The sequence below is a fragment of the Equus asinus genome, chromosome 16 (assembly GCF_041296235.1).
Source record: "Equus asinus isolate D_3611 breed Donkey chromosome 16, EquAss-T2T_v2, whole genome shotgun sequence".
In the NCBI taxonomy this organism is placed as follows: Eukaryota; Metazoa; Chordata; class Mammalia; order Perissodactyla; family Equidae; genus Equus; species Equus asinus.
In genome coordinates, this window is record NC_091805.1 from 32,378,506 (window position 1) to 32,396,767 (window position 18,262).

General features: G+C 35.7%; 1 protein-coding gene across 1 annotated transcript in view; it reads right to left on the reverse strand.

Moving 5' to 3' along the window:
• The window catches only part of DPYD (dihydropyrimidine dehydrogenase), a 768,359-nt gene that overhangs the window by 368,696 nt on the left and 381,401 nt on the right, over nt 1-18,262 (reverse strand). The window contains exon 13 of the mRNA XM_044748877.2: nt 16,422-16,637. Coding sequence (XP_044604812.2) covers nt 16,422-16,637 — 216 coding nt within the window. The remainder of the gene's footprint in view (nt 1-16,421; nt 16,638-18,262) is intronic.

Below are 18,262 nucleotides of genomic sequence, written 5' to 3' on the forward strand. Positions count from 1 at the left end.
GTGAACTTAACCGCTGCTCCACCAGGCCGTGCCCTCTTATCTTTTTTCTTTTCAGAAATATTAAGGAAGAAGATGAATTTTATTGAATGAATTAGAAATCACAAAATCTTCTGTTAAGAGAAAGGGAAAAATAGGAAGAATATAACCATTCCTTCACAGTTTAATTGGTTAATTATCACCTACATTTTCTGATATCTGATAAGCTACAATAAATATAAACTACTTGTTACAACAGAATTACTCATATTATTTAAATGTTCTCATTAGCAATAATTTTCTCTTTCTTCTTTTTGAAATGTAAGGGCCCCAAAACTCCAGGCAAGTAGAACAGTTAGTGAAAGGCCATGGATGAGAATGAAGTTGACTTACTGGAAGACCCTAAAAAAGGCCATTGTAGCTGTAGCTTAACTGGTACAAGGTAAAGCAGAATGAGATGAGGTTTGAGACGCAGGCACGAAAATATGATAAAGTGAATTGTACAGGACGTTTGATCCCATATTAAGGACTAGGGGAAGCCACTGGAATATTTTAAGCACAGAAGGCACATGATATGACTTAAACTGTAAGAGATCACTTAGGCTGTGGTGTGGAGGCTGGGATGTAGGACAGACAAGAGTGGGAGTGGGGAAGCTCTTAGAGGAGGCTGGTACAGTATTCAGTGAGAAAAGATGGGGGCCTGGATGTGGGTGGTACCAGTGGAGATGACTCCTTAAATGAGAAGGGCAAAATTATAGTAATTTTCTCTGTTTTAATAAATGATTACATAACTATTATTGTTTAACTTTGGTATAGAGATCATGGGAACAATAATTATAACTTTTACTGACATGGTGTTTTAAGGTTACAAGTCATTTTTACATCTTCTATTTTTTAAAAATTCAAACAGTATCACTAGATTACCATAAGAAAGTCAAAGGAGGTATCATGGTTTTATTTTATAAGTGAGCATGCCAAGGTTTAGAGAAGTTAAGTTATTTATTGACAGTCACATTACTTATGAAAGAGATGACCCACAACACTTTCTTCCAAACAAAGGGGGACAATTGTAATACTTGAATAATAACTAGCATAATTTACTGAGAAAATCACCATTTAAAATTTAGGGTTGGGGTCAGCCCAGTGATGCAGCTGTGAAGTTCGCATGTTCTACTTCAGCAGCCCAGGGTTCACCAGTTCAGATCCTGGGTGCGGACCTACCCACCGCTTGTCCAGCCATGCAGGGGCAGGCATCCCACATGTAAAGTAGAGGAGGATGGGCCTGGATGTTAGCTCAGGGCCAGTCTTCCTCAGCAAAAAGAGGAGGATTGGTGGCAGACGTTAGCTGAGGGCTCATTTTTCTCAAAAAAAAAAAATTTTTTTTTTAAATTTAGGGTAAAATGTCCCTTCCAGCCTTCTGCATACAACCTTGTTTTTCATAATATAATAGTTAACAAGAGACTCTTTGTATAAATTTAATTTACCTTTGGTGCCATACCTATTCCCTTCATATTGATCAAAAGAAGATTTCAAAATACAATGTCAATGTTTGTTTATTCACTCATTCAAAAACCATACACTAAGTAGTTGCTTACTTTATGCTGAGAATTGTAGGAAATCCAAGTATCCTTGTGGCAACCTCAAAGAACAACAACTACAGGGAACAAAACTGAGCAAGGGCCCCAGCTCCTGTGCTGTGGAATCCATCCCTTCACTGTATGGCAACCAGGCTTTCCATGGCACAGCCAATGACCAAACAGGACAGAGATACTAAGGCAGGCCCATTCCCGAGATACACGATGACTCTGTGATGGCTTTGCTGAAACTTACTTAGACTGCAAGGCACTCTAGGATGCTTCTGCACAACCTTCCTTCCTTCTCAACTTCACTTGAGGCCACACTTGCATTGTTGTCTTATGGTTCTCCCATCTTTTTTACTTCCCTCTATATTTTCTCTCAAGTGTTTCACCCAACACAATTCTTGCATGTTTAATCCCATCTTGGTAACTATTCACGGAAGATCTGTACTAAAACAATTCTGATGCCATGTTGAAAAATTAAATGATATGGACAAAATCCAGAAAAATATCTCAATATAGGGGAAATTTGGTAAAATTTAAAAAATTTTTTATAATGCGTTTTCATGCAATTAATGCTGTTGATAATTAAAATTCGACATAGACTTTAGTAACGTAACAGTATCAAAATGCAAACTTTGGGAAATTGAAATAAATTACAAAAATAAATTTTCCCCTTGCAATCTCTGACTTCAAAACATACTACATAACTATAGTAATCAAAACAGCATGGTACTGGTACAAAAACAGACACAGAGACCAATAGAACAGAATTGAAAGCCAGAAATAAAACCACACATCTACAGACAGCTAATCTTTGACAAAGGAGCTAAGAACATATAATAGAGAAAGGAAAGTCTCTTCAATAAATTGTGTTGGGAAAGCTGGACAGCCACATGCAAAAGAATCAAAGTAGACCATTATATTTTACCATACACAAAAATTAACTCAAAATGGATCAAAGACTTGAAGATAGGACCTGAAACCATAAAACTCCTAGAAGAAAATACAGGCAGTACTCTTTGGCATCGGTCTTAGAAGGATCTTTTTGAATATCATGTCTACTCAGGCAAGGGAAACAAAAGAAAAAATTAACAAGTGGGACTTCATCAGACTAAAGAGCTTCTGCAAGGCAAAGGAAACAGGAACAAAACAAAAAGACAACCCACCAACTGCGAGAAAATATTTGCAAATCACATATCTGAGAAGGAGTTAATCTCCAACATGTATAAAGAACTCACACAACCAAACAACAGAAAAACAAACTCACTGATCAAAAAATGAGCAGAGGATATGAACATTGTTCCAAAGAAGATATAAAGATGACCAACAGGCACATGAAAAGATGTTCAACATCACTAATCATCAGGGAAATGCAAATCAAAACTACACTAAAATATCACCTTACACTGATTGAACAGCTATAACTACCAAGACAAAAAATAACAAAGGTTGGAGAGGATGTGGAAAGAAGGGAACCCTCATACACTGCTGGTGGGAATGCAAACTGGTGCAGCCACTATGGAACACTATGGAGATTTCTCAAAAAATTAAAAATAGTCATACTATGTGACCCAGCTATCCCACAACTGGGTATTTATCCAAAGAACTTGAAATCAACAATTCAAAGAGACTTTATGCACCCCTATGTTCACTGCAGCATTATTCACAATAGCCAAGAAGTGGAAGCAACCCAAGTGCCCATCGACTGACGATTGGATAAAGAAGATGTGGTATACATACACAATGGAATACTACACAGCCATAACAAAGGACAAAATCCTCCCATTTGCAACAACATAGATGGACCTTGAGGGTATTATGTTAAGCAAAATAAGCCAGATAGAGAAAGACAAACACTGCATGATTTCACTCATATGTGAAAGATAAAGTAACACATAGACAAAGAGAACAGTTTAGAGGTCGCTAGAAGGGAAGGGCGTTGGAAGGTGGGCATAAGGGGTAAAGGAGCACATTTATATGGTGACTGACAAATAATAACGTACAACTGAAATTTCACAATGTTATAAACTATTATGACCTCAATAAAAAAAAAATAAAAAAGAATGAGAAAAAATATATATTATAGTTATCAGCAAAAATAATTAAGCTATTAGAAAATCAAAAGAAAATACTGAACAATTGTAAATAATGTATGCATCCAGGAGAAGGGGATCTTAAATAAATTATCACGTAAGCATAATAAATAGATAGATAGATAGATAAATTGTCCCCTTGCAGAAATATCCAAGTAGATGACAAAAATCTTCTTAGGGAACTCTTATACATTTCACCTCCAATAAAGACACAAAAAATTAGGGATGCTGAAGATCATTAAATGATTTCTTGGAAGCATGCTGATGGTATATTATGAGTCTCACTGCCATCCCAAGCCCCAAGAGAGGGGTTAAAAGAGACAGCTCAGAACACTTGATATGTGTTCCCTGCAATTTTTTTCTTTTTTGGAGGGGGCAGCACAGTGTACAGGATCCCACTCTGTTTGTTATGTATAAAGGGTAAAGCCCGAGTTTTCTGCTGCTGAAAGATGAGCTAAAAGAGATGAAACTGCATTCCTAGGATTTGTCAAAGTAAAGGAAATGTAAGCTTCTCCTGTGGACCAGTTAAGGGACCCATATAAAATAAGGCAGTGAGGTTACACTAAGTTGTATGTAATAGGGACCCCTAGAAAGGCATGAGGTCTCAGTAGAAAAAAGTTAATGAACTCCAACGGCTCGTAGCGGTTGTGTAATGAGTGAGGTATAACCAAAGATTCAAAGAACCATAGGGGAGAGTTCCCTAATGATGGGAGGATTTATTTTTTAAAGATTTTATTTTTCCTTTTTCTCCCCCAAAGCGCCCCGCCCCCCCCCCCCCCCCCCCCGCTGTACATAGTTGTGTATTCTTAGTTGTGGGTCCTTCTAGTTGTGGCATGTGGGACGGTGCCTCAACATGGCCTGACGAGTGGTGCCATGCCCTCACCCAGGATTTGAACTGGCGAAACCCTGTGCTGCCGAAGCGGAGCCTGCAAACTTAACCACTCGGCCACAGGGCCAGCCCCAATGGGAGGAATTTTTGAAGAACCCAAGAAAGTACCCACAAGAAAAGAGCCTAAGAAAGTATGTCTCCTAAAGAGGACTATTATAGCTGTACAAAATTATATTTATCTAAGAAAGTGAAATTGTTCATCAGGAAGTAGTGATATTTATCAATTTAATAGTGACAATATTGCTGAGGAATGTTATTACATTCCAAAACACAAGCGCCTTGCTGATGACACTAGGGAATTAGTCAATCAACAGGTACTTTCCAGTGCCTTCATATGCAAGGCCTGAAGGTCACAGGACCTGCCTTCTAGAGGCTTACATGCAGGAAAGGAAAAAAGAAACAAACACCTAAAGAATCCACTCTATTTTACGTCAACTGAGGAAAATTTTATGAAAGCTCAGAGAAAGGAGAGAAGATAACCTTTGGTCAACATAGCCACAGAAGACTTGGGTCATCACTGGCCTTTTAATATGAGAATAGGAAAAGAAATCTTCTTAAGAAGGAGAAATGGTAAAATTAAGGTATAGATGGCATAAACATAAGCCTAGGCATTAGACTGGTTTAATCAGAAAAGAGAGGCTGTGTTAAGGGGAAAAGTGGAAGTTATTATTGAAATGTTGAATGGGAGTTACATTACGATTAACAGTAACTTCCAAATTGAATTATGTAATTCCTCGGCTTAAAATCTCTTCAGGATCCCTTTTACAATCACGATCACATTTAAATTCCTAGCCTAACAGGCTTTTCCCATAGTCTCTACAGCTTCTTAAACAAACCTTACGACACATTATGCTGAATCTTACTTAAAATTCAGCTGCTGAATCTTAAACATGCTTGGCATCTCATGACCATGGATGTCCAGGTGCTGTCCCTTCTGCCTAGAATAAAGACACAGCTCAAATGTGAAGTCATTCTTCTTTTAAAAAAATGAGGAAAATACTGCTTATTAAGTAACGGTTTTAGTCTAAGAATCTCTGTTGCTTTATATCAACATTCAGTCAGGCATCCTGTGTCTGGTGCATATTGTGAACTAGAGTTTAAGTTTTCTAGAGCAAAGACCATTTATACACACACACACACACACACATACACACACTATATGAGTGGTTGGGGCCTAACAAATGTTTGTTGACTGAATGAGATGAAGAGCACAGAGTTGCACATAGATGGCACAATGGTATAGCTAAAGTGCTAAATTGTATGCTAGAATCATGGGTGTCCATTTTATTGTTATGCTTTATAATTCCAATATATGTTAAATATATTGTGTGCTGTTGATATAACATCCCAATAAAAATAATAATGAATAAAATGAAAAAAAACACAAAGAGTGTATATAAAGGACATTAGCAACAGTTCTCAGGATACGTCTATTCTAGTCCATACACCTAAAAGCGACACTTGATGATACTTTTACATAAATTTTAATTTTAATAGATGGTGAATTGGGCAGAAGAGGAATGATAAATTGTTCCAAACATATGGAACACTGTGGAAACGTGCAAATGAATAAGCAGAGCAGGATGAAAAGGGCAGTGAACTTAGTTGAAGTGAAAGAAGCAGATGGGGAAGTTGGGTAAGTAAAGGTAACTGGTGAATGAAAAGACAGTTTGGCTGAATATTTCTCTAAAAAGCCAGTCACTTCCTTCAGCATCTAATGACACTTTATTTCAGAAATAATGATGATTGACTATGAAGCTCATTGCAAGTCATGTAAGAAAAAGGAGCATAAAAAGAACTACAATTTAAAACTGAATAAGTCTTGCAACAAAATAGCCAATGTAGGTGTGCCTTTAATAAAAATTTGACAGTGAGAGAATCTCTGAGTTTCATATTTAAAGTTTTTTTAATGAGGAATAAAGAGTACCCCTATGTAGTAATGACTAGAATCTTATTAAAGATCAATAAAGAAAACACAAAGGCAAGGTGGGTATTATGGAATTCAAGTCATGTTAACTTCAACCAAAACTATGTCATCCAAACATATCCAGAATATGGATATTTTTTACTAGTTAAATTTAAAATCCGCAAAAGAATTAGATGAGACAGGATAAAGGTAAAATAAGTTTTTTCAAACAGCAGGACTGTACTTTAAGGAAGTTTCTATTAGCCATAATTACGAGAATTTTCCATTAACCTTGACACCAGTTACTTACATAAAAAGCAACTAAGAGGTATTTTCCATCACAAGTTAGGTTCTTCTACCAGCTAACCCAGATCAAAATTGTACATGCCAATTAATATTATTAAAAAGTCTATTTGAGTCTCACCTTGTCCACTCTACCAAAATGATTAACTAATTAACAAGTGTGAAATCACAGCCTGAAACAGAAGAGAGGTGAAGACGTAATTATATTGGAAAATTGATCGGTCTGCTTCATAGTCAACTAGCCCAAATTGTGAAATAAAAGGTAAAAAAGATTGGGAGCAATTTAAATAACTGGAATAATGTACCTGGTTAAAATATTACTTTGGCTATAATTAAAGAATTCCTACTAAATATTAGAATTATGTGCATTAATCTATGTTTGGAAATATCATAATCTATGTTTCTATTGAATAAACTGTCTGGCATACATGGCATGGTTGAAAACGGTGACTAGTTTAGAACTTTGGGGAGAGTTGGGAAGTTTTTTCTTCACTAGAGTCTAATTTGCAAAATGTAGCTTTAATATTGCAAGTGTACACACAAATGGGCATGCAAGCACACGCATACATTCTGTTCTTGTTGAAGAGATCGACAACAAAAGAGGTTTGTTTCACAGAGGAGTTTGCTAAATAATCTTGGAGTGAACATTTGGATGAAATCTCCCAACGGATTGCTACATGTGAACTGCAGACTTTTAATAAACCCATTCTTTATAATTTGAGGATGAGTCAATTTTATGAATCTCAATAAATAAACCTAAATAACAACTAAAGATTCTAACCAGGTGAAAATCAAACTATTACTGTATGGGAATCATTGATGGTTTTGTGCATTAAAAGTTTCCCAGATGAGAAGTTTACATTGAATTTATTTAAATAACTATAGTTCCTTAGTTAATGCATAGGTATACATCAGAAGAACAATACCACACAATAAATAGAAAGTAATTATGTACCAAATTTGAAGTTAGGCCCATAGCAGTGAGAATAATGCACTGGACTATTTTATTTTATTATTATGTTACTATTATTATTTACTATTTTATTACTATGTTAATTTATTGTTTTATAGACTTTCATGATAAGGTAATGTAGAAACTCAATAATAATAAAATAAATTAGTTTTATATAATCTTTAAAAAAATCCATGTCTTTACTTCTAATAAGGGCTTCCAAAATGAGTTACAAGAGTAAATTGTGATCTTCTGTATTGTAATCCAATGAGAATTACCCAGGCTGTAAAATATTATTACATAACATTTTGTGAAATTTTTCTTAACAACTCTAAATATTACTTTTAGCATTTATAGTCCTGACAACGTTATTCCTGAATTCTTGCCTGGTTGATAGGTGCTAGAAATTTGTGCAAATGTAGGCAACTTCCTCTCAATTAAGATAATGTGGATTGAAACAAGTTTCTTAAAATCCACATGGGAGAACAGACAACCTACATGGTAAAAAGTCTGCAAACCTTATTATGGAAAGGAAAACAGGACTATTTAGAAAGGAAAAGAAAAGGCTTGTGGATAGGACATGAGAGTTGTCTCCAAGTAACTGAAGAGCTGTCATGTGGAATTGTGGTTCAAATTAGAATCCTATAATTATTCACTCCTCTAACAAGTATGTATTGCATCCTTCATATCTGCCAGACCTGGTTCTTCGTACTGGGCATACAGTAGTGAGTAAGAAAGACAGCAACCCTTTTTTTATAGAGCTTACTTCAAACAGCTAAAACAGAAAAATAAAGTAAATAAATGAATGATCAAGAGCATGCAACTTCGTATGGTGATAAGTGCAACAAAGGAAAGAACCACCAGGGAACTGTGGCACAGAGAGACTGAGTTTTGAGTGGTCAGCAAAGACTTCTCCGAGGAGGTAATTTTTGATCTGAGAATTGAACAGGAAGCAAGAAGTGGATGTATGAAAATCTGCGGGCAGAGCATTGCAGGCAGAGTGAACACCAGCAAAACAGCCCTAAGAGAAGCATTGGAGGCCATGTTGGAGGACTAGAAAGACGGCCAACGTGGCTGGAGAAAAATGGCACAGAAGGAGATTGGCTTTTGATGACAATGGATTCCCAGAAGGTTTTATACCAAAATTCTGTCTCAATGAAATTCTATATAGAATCCAAAGAGAAATAAAATCATAGGTGTTGCTCTGCTTGAGCAGAGGATGGAAGGTTCTCAGCGCACCTGCTCAGCTGAACTCCAGTCCCTGCCGAATACAGATGGAGTCAAATTGCCTTCACGTTAGACATAAAGGAATGAGATCTAGGGAAGATAAATTAGGAAACAGCATGATATAGAGGAAAGAGCCTAGATTTGTACCAAATAGACCTTGGTTCAATCCTGGTGTGGTAGACTTAAGCCTTTGAAAGCGAGGAGCCATTTCCATGCTCCCAAATCCTGGTTTGGCCTTGTGACTTGCTCTAACCAACAGAATACAGTAGAAATAACATTGTGCAATTTCAGAACCTCAGTCTCACAATTTCTTTTCTTGCCTTTTTAGAACACTGCCACCTTGTGAACAGGCCCAGTGTAGTCTCTTTGAAGAGGAGACCACATGAAGATCCAGGCCGGATCACATCAGCTGAGGACCCAAGCATGTGAAGGAAGCCATCAAGAACTAGCTAGCCACCAAGCAGTCTGTCAACTGATTGCAAATGTACGAGTGAGAAGACGTCACACCATGTGGAGCAAAGGCAAGTCTAGCCAGCTGAGCCCTGAGCAGATTGCCAAACTATATAATCGAGAGCAGATTACTTGTTTTTTAAGCCAGTAAATTATGGGGTGTTTTGATATGCAGCAATAGATAAACGATACAGAACGTGGTTACGTTTGCTAGCATAACTAAATCTAAAACATGTGACACAGGCCTTCAAATTGAGAGGCAGGCAGAGGCCTCTCTTGAAAAATCAAGAGTAAGCTGTTAGTAAAGGCTGGAAGAATGGGGAATAAACTGTTAGTGAGGCCTGGAAATGCAGTGTGAAAATTGTTATTGGAGACTGGGGAAAGAGTGGCTTGTATTGCGTAGTGACAGAGCAACTGGCAAGAATGTCGCTGGTGATAATTCAGAAGATAGGAAATGTACATAATGCATTTGTGGATCTGAGTAAAGAAATGTCTAGACAGAACGCTCAAAGTGTCAGCTGAGTGTTTCTACCCAAGTATAATAAGGAACGTAAGAGAGAAAGAGCTAAATAAGGATATATTTAATTTGCTAAGCAAACTAAGAGCAAAGCAAAAGGGCCCAGGACTTGCTCAGCTGGAAAATAAAGCTATTCTTTATACTTTGTCTCTCTTAGAAGGAAAAAGATTTTCAAAGGAAGAAATGACCTTAAGGTAAAGATCACCTCAAGAGTGTTGCTATATGATACTTCATTAAGATTTTAGTTAGATTTAAAGCAGCTCCTAGTAGGTTGTCTCAGGTAGACAATACCAATTCTAAAAATCTTAACAACACTGTGCCACAGCAAGAAAACATATCCAAAATGGAGAGAAGGCTGTCTCAAAAAGAATTATGGATGTGGTTTTGGGCATGGAATCAGCCCTTAATAGATGCAAAAAGTTTTTTTGTTTTTAACTTTTTTAGATTCAAAGTTTTTAGGAGAGTTTTATGATGACATCACTATGAGCTAGGACCAAAAGGGACAATTCAAAATAAAGAGATCATCAATAGTTCTTCTTACCTTTCTATGGCCAGAAACAGGCTGAAAAAGCTACTCAACTGCCAACAATGGCCATCACTGGCCATTTTGAAATAAAAAAAAAACAAAACTCAAAGGATAGAATCAAGAACCCAGAGGACAGAGCCAATAGTGGATAGGAACAATGGATTAGAGAACCACTACAAGGAGCAGAACTGGATCCTAATCAAGGAACATCCCCCATCCCTGGAGTAAGGGGCCCTGACAACGTGTGCACAACTGAATTTGAAAACTGCCATGGACAAATGATTGCTGTCTTCCTTCCATTTCTCCTGTTTCTGAATGAGAGTATTTACTAGGGTTCTCTTGACCACATCATTTTATGTTTGATGTACGGAGGACAGACCACTTGTCTATTTCACAATATCTTGGATAAAGCAAGCTAAACCTAAGTAACCTCATTTGCATTTGAACCCAATATAGATCACACGATCAGAGATATTGAGCCTAATGCCATGACTCGATGACATTTGGGGTGTTTTGGAAAGGGGTGGGTGCACTGCGCATGTGGGAGAGATGTGACTTACCGTAAGCAGAGGGCAGGTTAGTACTATTTACAATAATGGCTGCAACAATCCCTCCCCGCTGTGTACATCCCCGTTTGTGATATGACTTTGTTGTTCTTTCCATCAATAAGCCGTATTTATTTGATATTTATATGTTATTTATGTACTTCTTAAATATAACATGTACAGTGTACCTTGTAACTTGCTTTAACAAGAGAGCATGGTGGAAATGACACTGTGTGACTTTTCAGTCTTTTCAGCCAGAACAGGCCTGGCAGCTTCCACTCTTGCCCACTTGGAACACTGCCACCTTCTGAATAAGCCCAAGCTAGCCTCCTTGATGACACCACAAGGCAAGAGAAACTATAAAGAGATGGAGAGGGGCTGGCCCAGTGGCATAGTGGTTAAGTTTGCACGCTCTGCTTTGGTGGCCCAAGGTTTGCTGGTTCGGATCCTGGGCGTGGACCTACACACTGCTCATCAAACCATGCTGAGGCAGCATAGAAGAACTGGAAAGACTTATAACTAGGATATACAACTATGTGCTGGGGCTTTGGGGCGCAAAAAAAAGAGGAAGGTTGGCAATAGATATTGGCTCAGGGCCAATCTTCCTCACGAAAAAGCATACCCTTAAAACAAAAAAAAAAGAAAGAGATGGAGAGAGGGGTTCAGCCATCTCAGCAATTATGGCGACTCCAACTGAGGGTCCAGACATGAGTGAGGCCATCTTATCAGTCCCTGGGCATCCCTCTAGTCGACTGCAAATGCATGAATGGGCCCAGTAGATGCCATCTGAAGCAGAAGAACTGCCCTTATCACTTCAGCCAAATTGCCAGTGTACACATTTGTGAGAAAATAAATAATTGTTGTTCTAAGTCCTGGGCAATTTATTTAACATTCTTAGTCTATTATTTCATCTGAAAAAAAATACTATGTATCTTATAGGGATATTATGAAGATTCAATGAATAACTTATGAAAAATATTTGGCAATGTCTACGTTTTCCAAGCACTCAATAAATTGTAGTTAATATGTATAATAGTAACAATTATAACAACACCAACATACAATATTAAACCACTTGTTCATGATAGTAACTTAGAAGCAGCTTTGGATGGAGACTGGAATCTCCTGGCCAGATTTCTTTTCCTTAGACTGCATGGCCTCTCCATACTTGTTAGCCTTCCTCTGTGGTGTTTTTTACTTTAAAAAAAAATAACACCATATTTTAAAATCAACAATGCATTTATGTCAATAAGTTAGATTAATTTATTCCATGGTGTCTCCAAGGGCAGAACTATAAAACATGGATGGAACATATGAGAAGGATGATTTGGGGTCAATAAAAGGAAGATATTTCTAAAATAGATCTTTCCATAATAATAATACATTGCATTGCCTTAAAGATCTAGCATATTCTTTGTCACTAGCAGCATTCAAAAACAGGTTACATTTCTTCTGTCACAGCCATCAACACATGAGCTTAGATAGTTGGCCAGATAATTTTTATTTCCCTTCCTAAAATTGTGAGACAATTAGTCTGTTCTCAAAAATTCTGGGCTTACTCGACAACCTAAGTCTTAAAACACAATCTGTGTTTTTAGAAATTCCACTGACATTTTCATTTTGAGACCTGTATAGGCGCACTATAGAAAGCAAAACAGAATATGAAAATTTTAAATTAGTCTTTTCTCCTTTGATTGAGATCAATTTTCATAACAGTCAATTTTTTATGTGTTAACTGTCTGTTTGTATGGCTGGAAGAAAAAGAAACTCAATATGTTATTGCCAAAATATCTATTTATTCATTTATTAATTTGTTTATCCAATAAATATTTATGAAACATTAAACTCTTCCTATACACTAAGCATTGTGCTATGCGGTGTAAGCTTGTATTTTGGGGAACAACTACAATCAATACTTGTATTCCAAAAAAATAATAAAAACCCTTATATATTTCTCGGCTTTTAGTTTTCAGTGTTTTATGTTGAGAGACTTATTGTAAATATGTGCACCAATTTGCCTAATCATTTGATACTTATTATAATAAAATATATTCACTCAAGACATTTTCTCACTAAAAATCATTCACAAGTTTACTCTAATACCTATATATAGCTTATAAATGAGGTGAATATTTGCTTAGGTTTGACTCTGATTTAGGATAGTAATAAAGACTTGTGAGTTTATCTATGTAGTAATAAAAATATAAGCAACCTGCAGTTAGATATTATATATTTATGGTATATAATATGTAGCTAGCCATAGAAAAAAATTTATGATATAGTTAACAAAAACAAAATATTTTATATATTTCCTATTAGTATGATGTGAACACATGTCAGGAGGTTATTTTATGTGACGTCTAAACAATTTCTAATATTGCCAGTTAAACAGAGCATTTCTTTGGTTCATCATGATAGTTTAGCTTTGATTAAGCTTGACAAATTGATTTCTCTTCCACCTTTTTTTATTTAAACTTGAACTCAATACATGTTTACATAGAAAAATAATTTATAATTATATTTTAAACGTCATTTTTATGATGATATTTTGAATGCCATCTTTATAAAACATAAACAGGATCTCAAGAAAAGCAATCTAGATACTTGGGACATTCTAAAAAAGACTGATTTGGGAAGGAAGAATATAGTTAATAAAAGCCATCTTTGATGTTATTTAACACAAAAGCAAACACAGATCTTTTTATATTTGACATTAAAAATCTGATCATTTGCCTCCCTAAAGAAAGCACATACAGCTTTTATACAGACTGCACAGTAAAGAATAATAATATTTCTGTTTACTGAGATATCAACTGGCATTTCACTGTAAGTCAATGGTCTATCGTTGCTACAGCGTATTAGACCTCAATCTGGCATCTACAAATGTCAAGAGTATAAAAAGAAAAGGATAAAAATCAAAAGCATGTTCCAAACTCCCAAAAAAAATAAAAAAAGGGAAACAAAGTTCACCTAAACATATTTGCTGCAGAAATCAGTGCAATATTCAGCTGTCAATCTAGAAAAACAACGAGGGAGCCGCACTGTCAGTAGGACAGGATAATAAAATTTCCAGCAGATGTTCAGGCAGGGCTCTAATTTTTACTGAACTCCCTTGGTAAGCATTTAATTTCTTTATCATATGCAGGCTCGGCAAATTGTACTTCATCAAAACTGTATTGTGAAATATTAATATTTCATATGATAACAAAACTCCATGGAATAACCTTTTTCATATTAAGAACATCCAAATTTCAAATGTCAAGATTCTGAATTTTAATACATTTTAAGTAGATTCTTGAATTGGCATAATAAATTATAATAAAGCTAAACTAAATTGGTATGCTATAATGTCACACAAATGTATAGTACATACAATAGATTAATAGATATCTTTGGTAAGAGGCTGTGGGAAAAGCATGTGTTTATATTGCTGAGTTGTATTCTACAATATTTCATCAGTAAGAAAGCATAGAAGCTCATAAGGCAATTATATATTCACAACAGGTTTACTCACTAATTAGAGACAATATAAGAAAACAGCAAAAAAAAAGTAGATCTCTATGAGACAAACTGACTACTTTGCAAAATCATGTAGGGAAGTAATCATTTTTGAAAATGGCATTCTATAAGCCCAAGGTGGCATCATTATTTATATCATTAAAGTCTGCACAAATACATTTAAAATAGTCTTTGCACAAATATTTGGTTGTACACACCATCAAAGTCAGTCAAATAGAGCTTCCTAAAACTCCCCCATCATTATGTTTTATGTGCCAAATTTAATTTGCATTTGTTCATAACTCTCCTTTTGAACTAGCATCACAGACTTCTGAATTGATAGATTAAATTCAAATTGGAGGTTTAGAAGGAAGTTAGTTTCCACATTTATTTCTGCTGGTGATCCTAAGAAAGGCAACTGCTCCTAGGTTACTGAGAGAGACAGCATCACAAATCAATGTACGTCACCAACAGAGTAAAGATAGATGTCTCTGATTAGTCATAATTCAATTTTTGCAAGCAAAGAAAACAGCAAATTCAAAGCAAACACTTTTTTTCTACAATTCTTCACTCGAACCTGATTAGCCACCTATTTCTGTTTACACACGAAATTTTTAAAATAGCATAACTAACATAGTCATTAAATACTATCAGAGACACAGTTTTTCCCAATGGATTAAATATTTGATTACAGCTTCCGAGTAATTCTTAAAGGATGAATTGAAACAAAGACAAATATACCATCAATATTCTACAAGATTGTAAGCAAGTGATTAATAATAATCTAAAATTGAACCCACTATGTTCTGTTCATTTTTACACTTTGTTTAACCATATTATTTCTAAATATTCAGCCTATTGATTTGAAAAAGAACCTCCATCAGCTATTTAAACACTAAAATATTTCAGGGGTATTTTTTTTCACGCACTGTTTTTTCTAACTTTTGAGGCTTGTCTAGATTTTCTTGACCACGTTTATACACAGCATCTTGTAAAGCTGTCAGGGTAAGACAGCCGTAATGTTTTAGCCATAATAATGTCAGCTATTGATCCTAGTAAGAGGAGAAAGAAGGAGAGAATGTGCTTAATGGGGCATATTTGTTCTCTATTATTTTCTTTGCCTAAGGATAAGCCTGATTTAAATAATGATACTCTTTCCTTAGTCACTAGATTCACAGACGCTTACACATTAATTATTACTAACTACCATTTAGTACTAAATACATCAATAAGTTCAGCATTTAAAATTGTATCAATAAAGGATTTAAGAATGTTAAATTCTGCTGCTCTTTTCTAATTCAAAACCATATAATGATGCAGCCCTCTACTGCATAAATCATCCTACTTTGAAAACATGCATTTATATGCTTTGTGTACTTTAAAGAATCAATCTCTACCTTAATATGCAGTTTATTTTCTACTAAGTATGTCCACCTATGGTGTGAGTACAAAGTAATAACATCAAATTAAACTCAAATATGTATTTTGGGAAAAGTTTCTGTATTTAAAAATTCAAGAAGAATCTTATTTATTACCAGCACCAATGAGTTATACTGAGTGATTCTTTTTGGCACGAATTAGATCCCAGGACTTTTCGCAAACCAAAGCCATTGTTCCTAACTTTGAGTTGAGGTGTACTTCCTCATTTGCACACATCCAGAAATCACAAAACAATAATGCCAAAATAGGAATTCACGATATTGTGAATTAAACAGCCACGTTTGTAAGATTTATATTTTTGATGTCTCCTGGACAAAACAAAGTGAGAAATATATGACCCCTCCCTCCAGTGGACAGAAGGAATGGAAGGAAAGCAAAGACTAACCTGTAATAAAAGGTCTTGTTAGGAGTTTAGTAACTATTATTTCTTGGTCAGAAAAATCTTTCTATTATAATATTTATACCCTAATTAAAATACATGATGGACATTTAAACATGGCTTCAAAAATATTTTCTTACCTTATCAAGAGAGAAAGTTTTGGTCAGGGCAAAACCCCATCCAGCTTCAAAAGCTCTTCGAATCATTGATGCACTGGTAGCTGGAGTCGCACTAGCAAGACCAAAAGGATTTACAAACTTCAATCCAGCCATTTCCACACTAATGTCCACAAGATCAATAGGAGTGTAAAAGAGGGGTAGTTCAGGCTTGGCAGCAACTGAAGCTCCATGTTGTGACTGCAAAAACCAAACAGCCAATAATTGTTTTTGTATCATATCTGATTTTTCCACATAATCTTTTACAAAAATGACTTCAACACAGCATTTGAATTAACATAGATTCATCGGTCTGTTTACAATGATGAAAACTGGCAAAAAGTCAGTTAGCAGTGAACCAAATTCATATAATATCATTCTTTTCTAACTTAAAAGGCAGTATAGAGAGTATTAACAGAAATAAAGTCAATTAAATAAACAAACAAAAAACTCTTTAAAACATACTGAGATTCAAACACAAAAGGGAATAATTTTAGAATTTATCTCCCTGGTCCCATTAACCCAGCCCTTTTGTACTTAATTTGTGGAAGTGTCTTTAGTGCTCAGAGATATGAGCAACAGCAAGTCAGGAGACCTAAATTCAATTTCCCGTAATCTCACTGCTGTTTATGAGATTTTAGGAAAGCCACCTAACATGTCCATGTCTTTTCTCCTCTACCGTTTCCAGTATAGCAGCAGGAACACTAGATGCCTAATTTCCTATTTCATAGGGATATTGAAAAATGCAGGCAATCATAAGCCACAGGAAGACATCTAATTTGGAAAGTGGCTAATGTATGCATGTGCATGAAAGGAGTTTGTTTTTTCAGAAATCAAACAGGCACCAAATAGTTAATGTCAAAATCTTCAACTGGCTCTCAAAACTGTAAATTTATCTTTGTTAAATAATCATTGTAATAATGCTACTTCGCATTATTGGAAAGATTTAATGAAAGCACTTGTGCAAAGTGCATGGCACACTGAAGCAGAGTAGGTGCTTGCTAAATGTTCTCTCTCTTTCTGACTGGGGACTTTATTAAAGAGCTCATCAGGCCTTTTGTTTGTAAAGTCTTGTCTCTGTCTCTGTCTCTCTGTCTTTCTCTCTCCTTCTATCCCTCTTTCCCTTTCTCTCTGTTTATCTCTGAAAGACAAATAATACTGGCAAATACAAAAAGGATGAATTTTCTCAGCCAAAGTAGTGACTGAATTGACAGGGCTAGTTAATTCCAAAGTAAGAACTCCTTTCTCTTGTGAATCATCACTCAAAAGAAAAGTTATTTGAGCAGAACTTTAATTTTACAGGAGTGTGTCTTGTGTAGATAAAGATTGACATGACTTGCATAGAAATTGTTTCTGCCCCTCCACCATTTATAAGGCAAAGCAAAGTTCACTTAATATGTAAAAAGCATCAAACTTGTCAATTGAAAGACTAATGTCTCTGGTACCTGCAAAGAGGTGACTGATGGCATCTAGGCCTCAGTTATGGCAGACACCTGCTGCCAGGAGTGTTCTGGGTTTCAAAGCATATTTCTGAATGTTAGTCCTATTGTGAACATAATTTCTCTTGTCCTCACATGGGGTTACAATACTATTAAAAGGATTATTAGCAAATACTATAATGTGTAATATAGGGAAGTGGGGGATAACTTCAGGCACATGAATTTGGGGTGTGTGTGTGTGTGTGTACAGTGATGGATGAGGAAGAAAAACCCTTTTGATGAGATTTTCTTAGCTCTGCATAATCATAACTTAAATTGAATCTAGCAAGCTTTAGGTTACACTAAGGAAGAGAAATTTAGAAGCACCTTCCATATCTGAGGAATCTT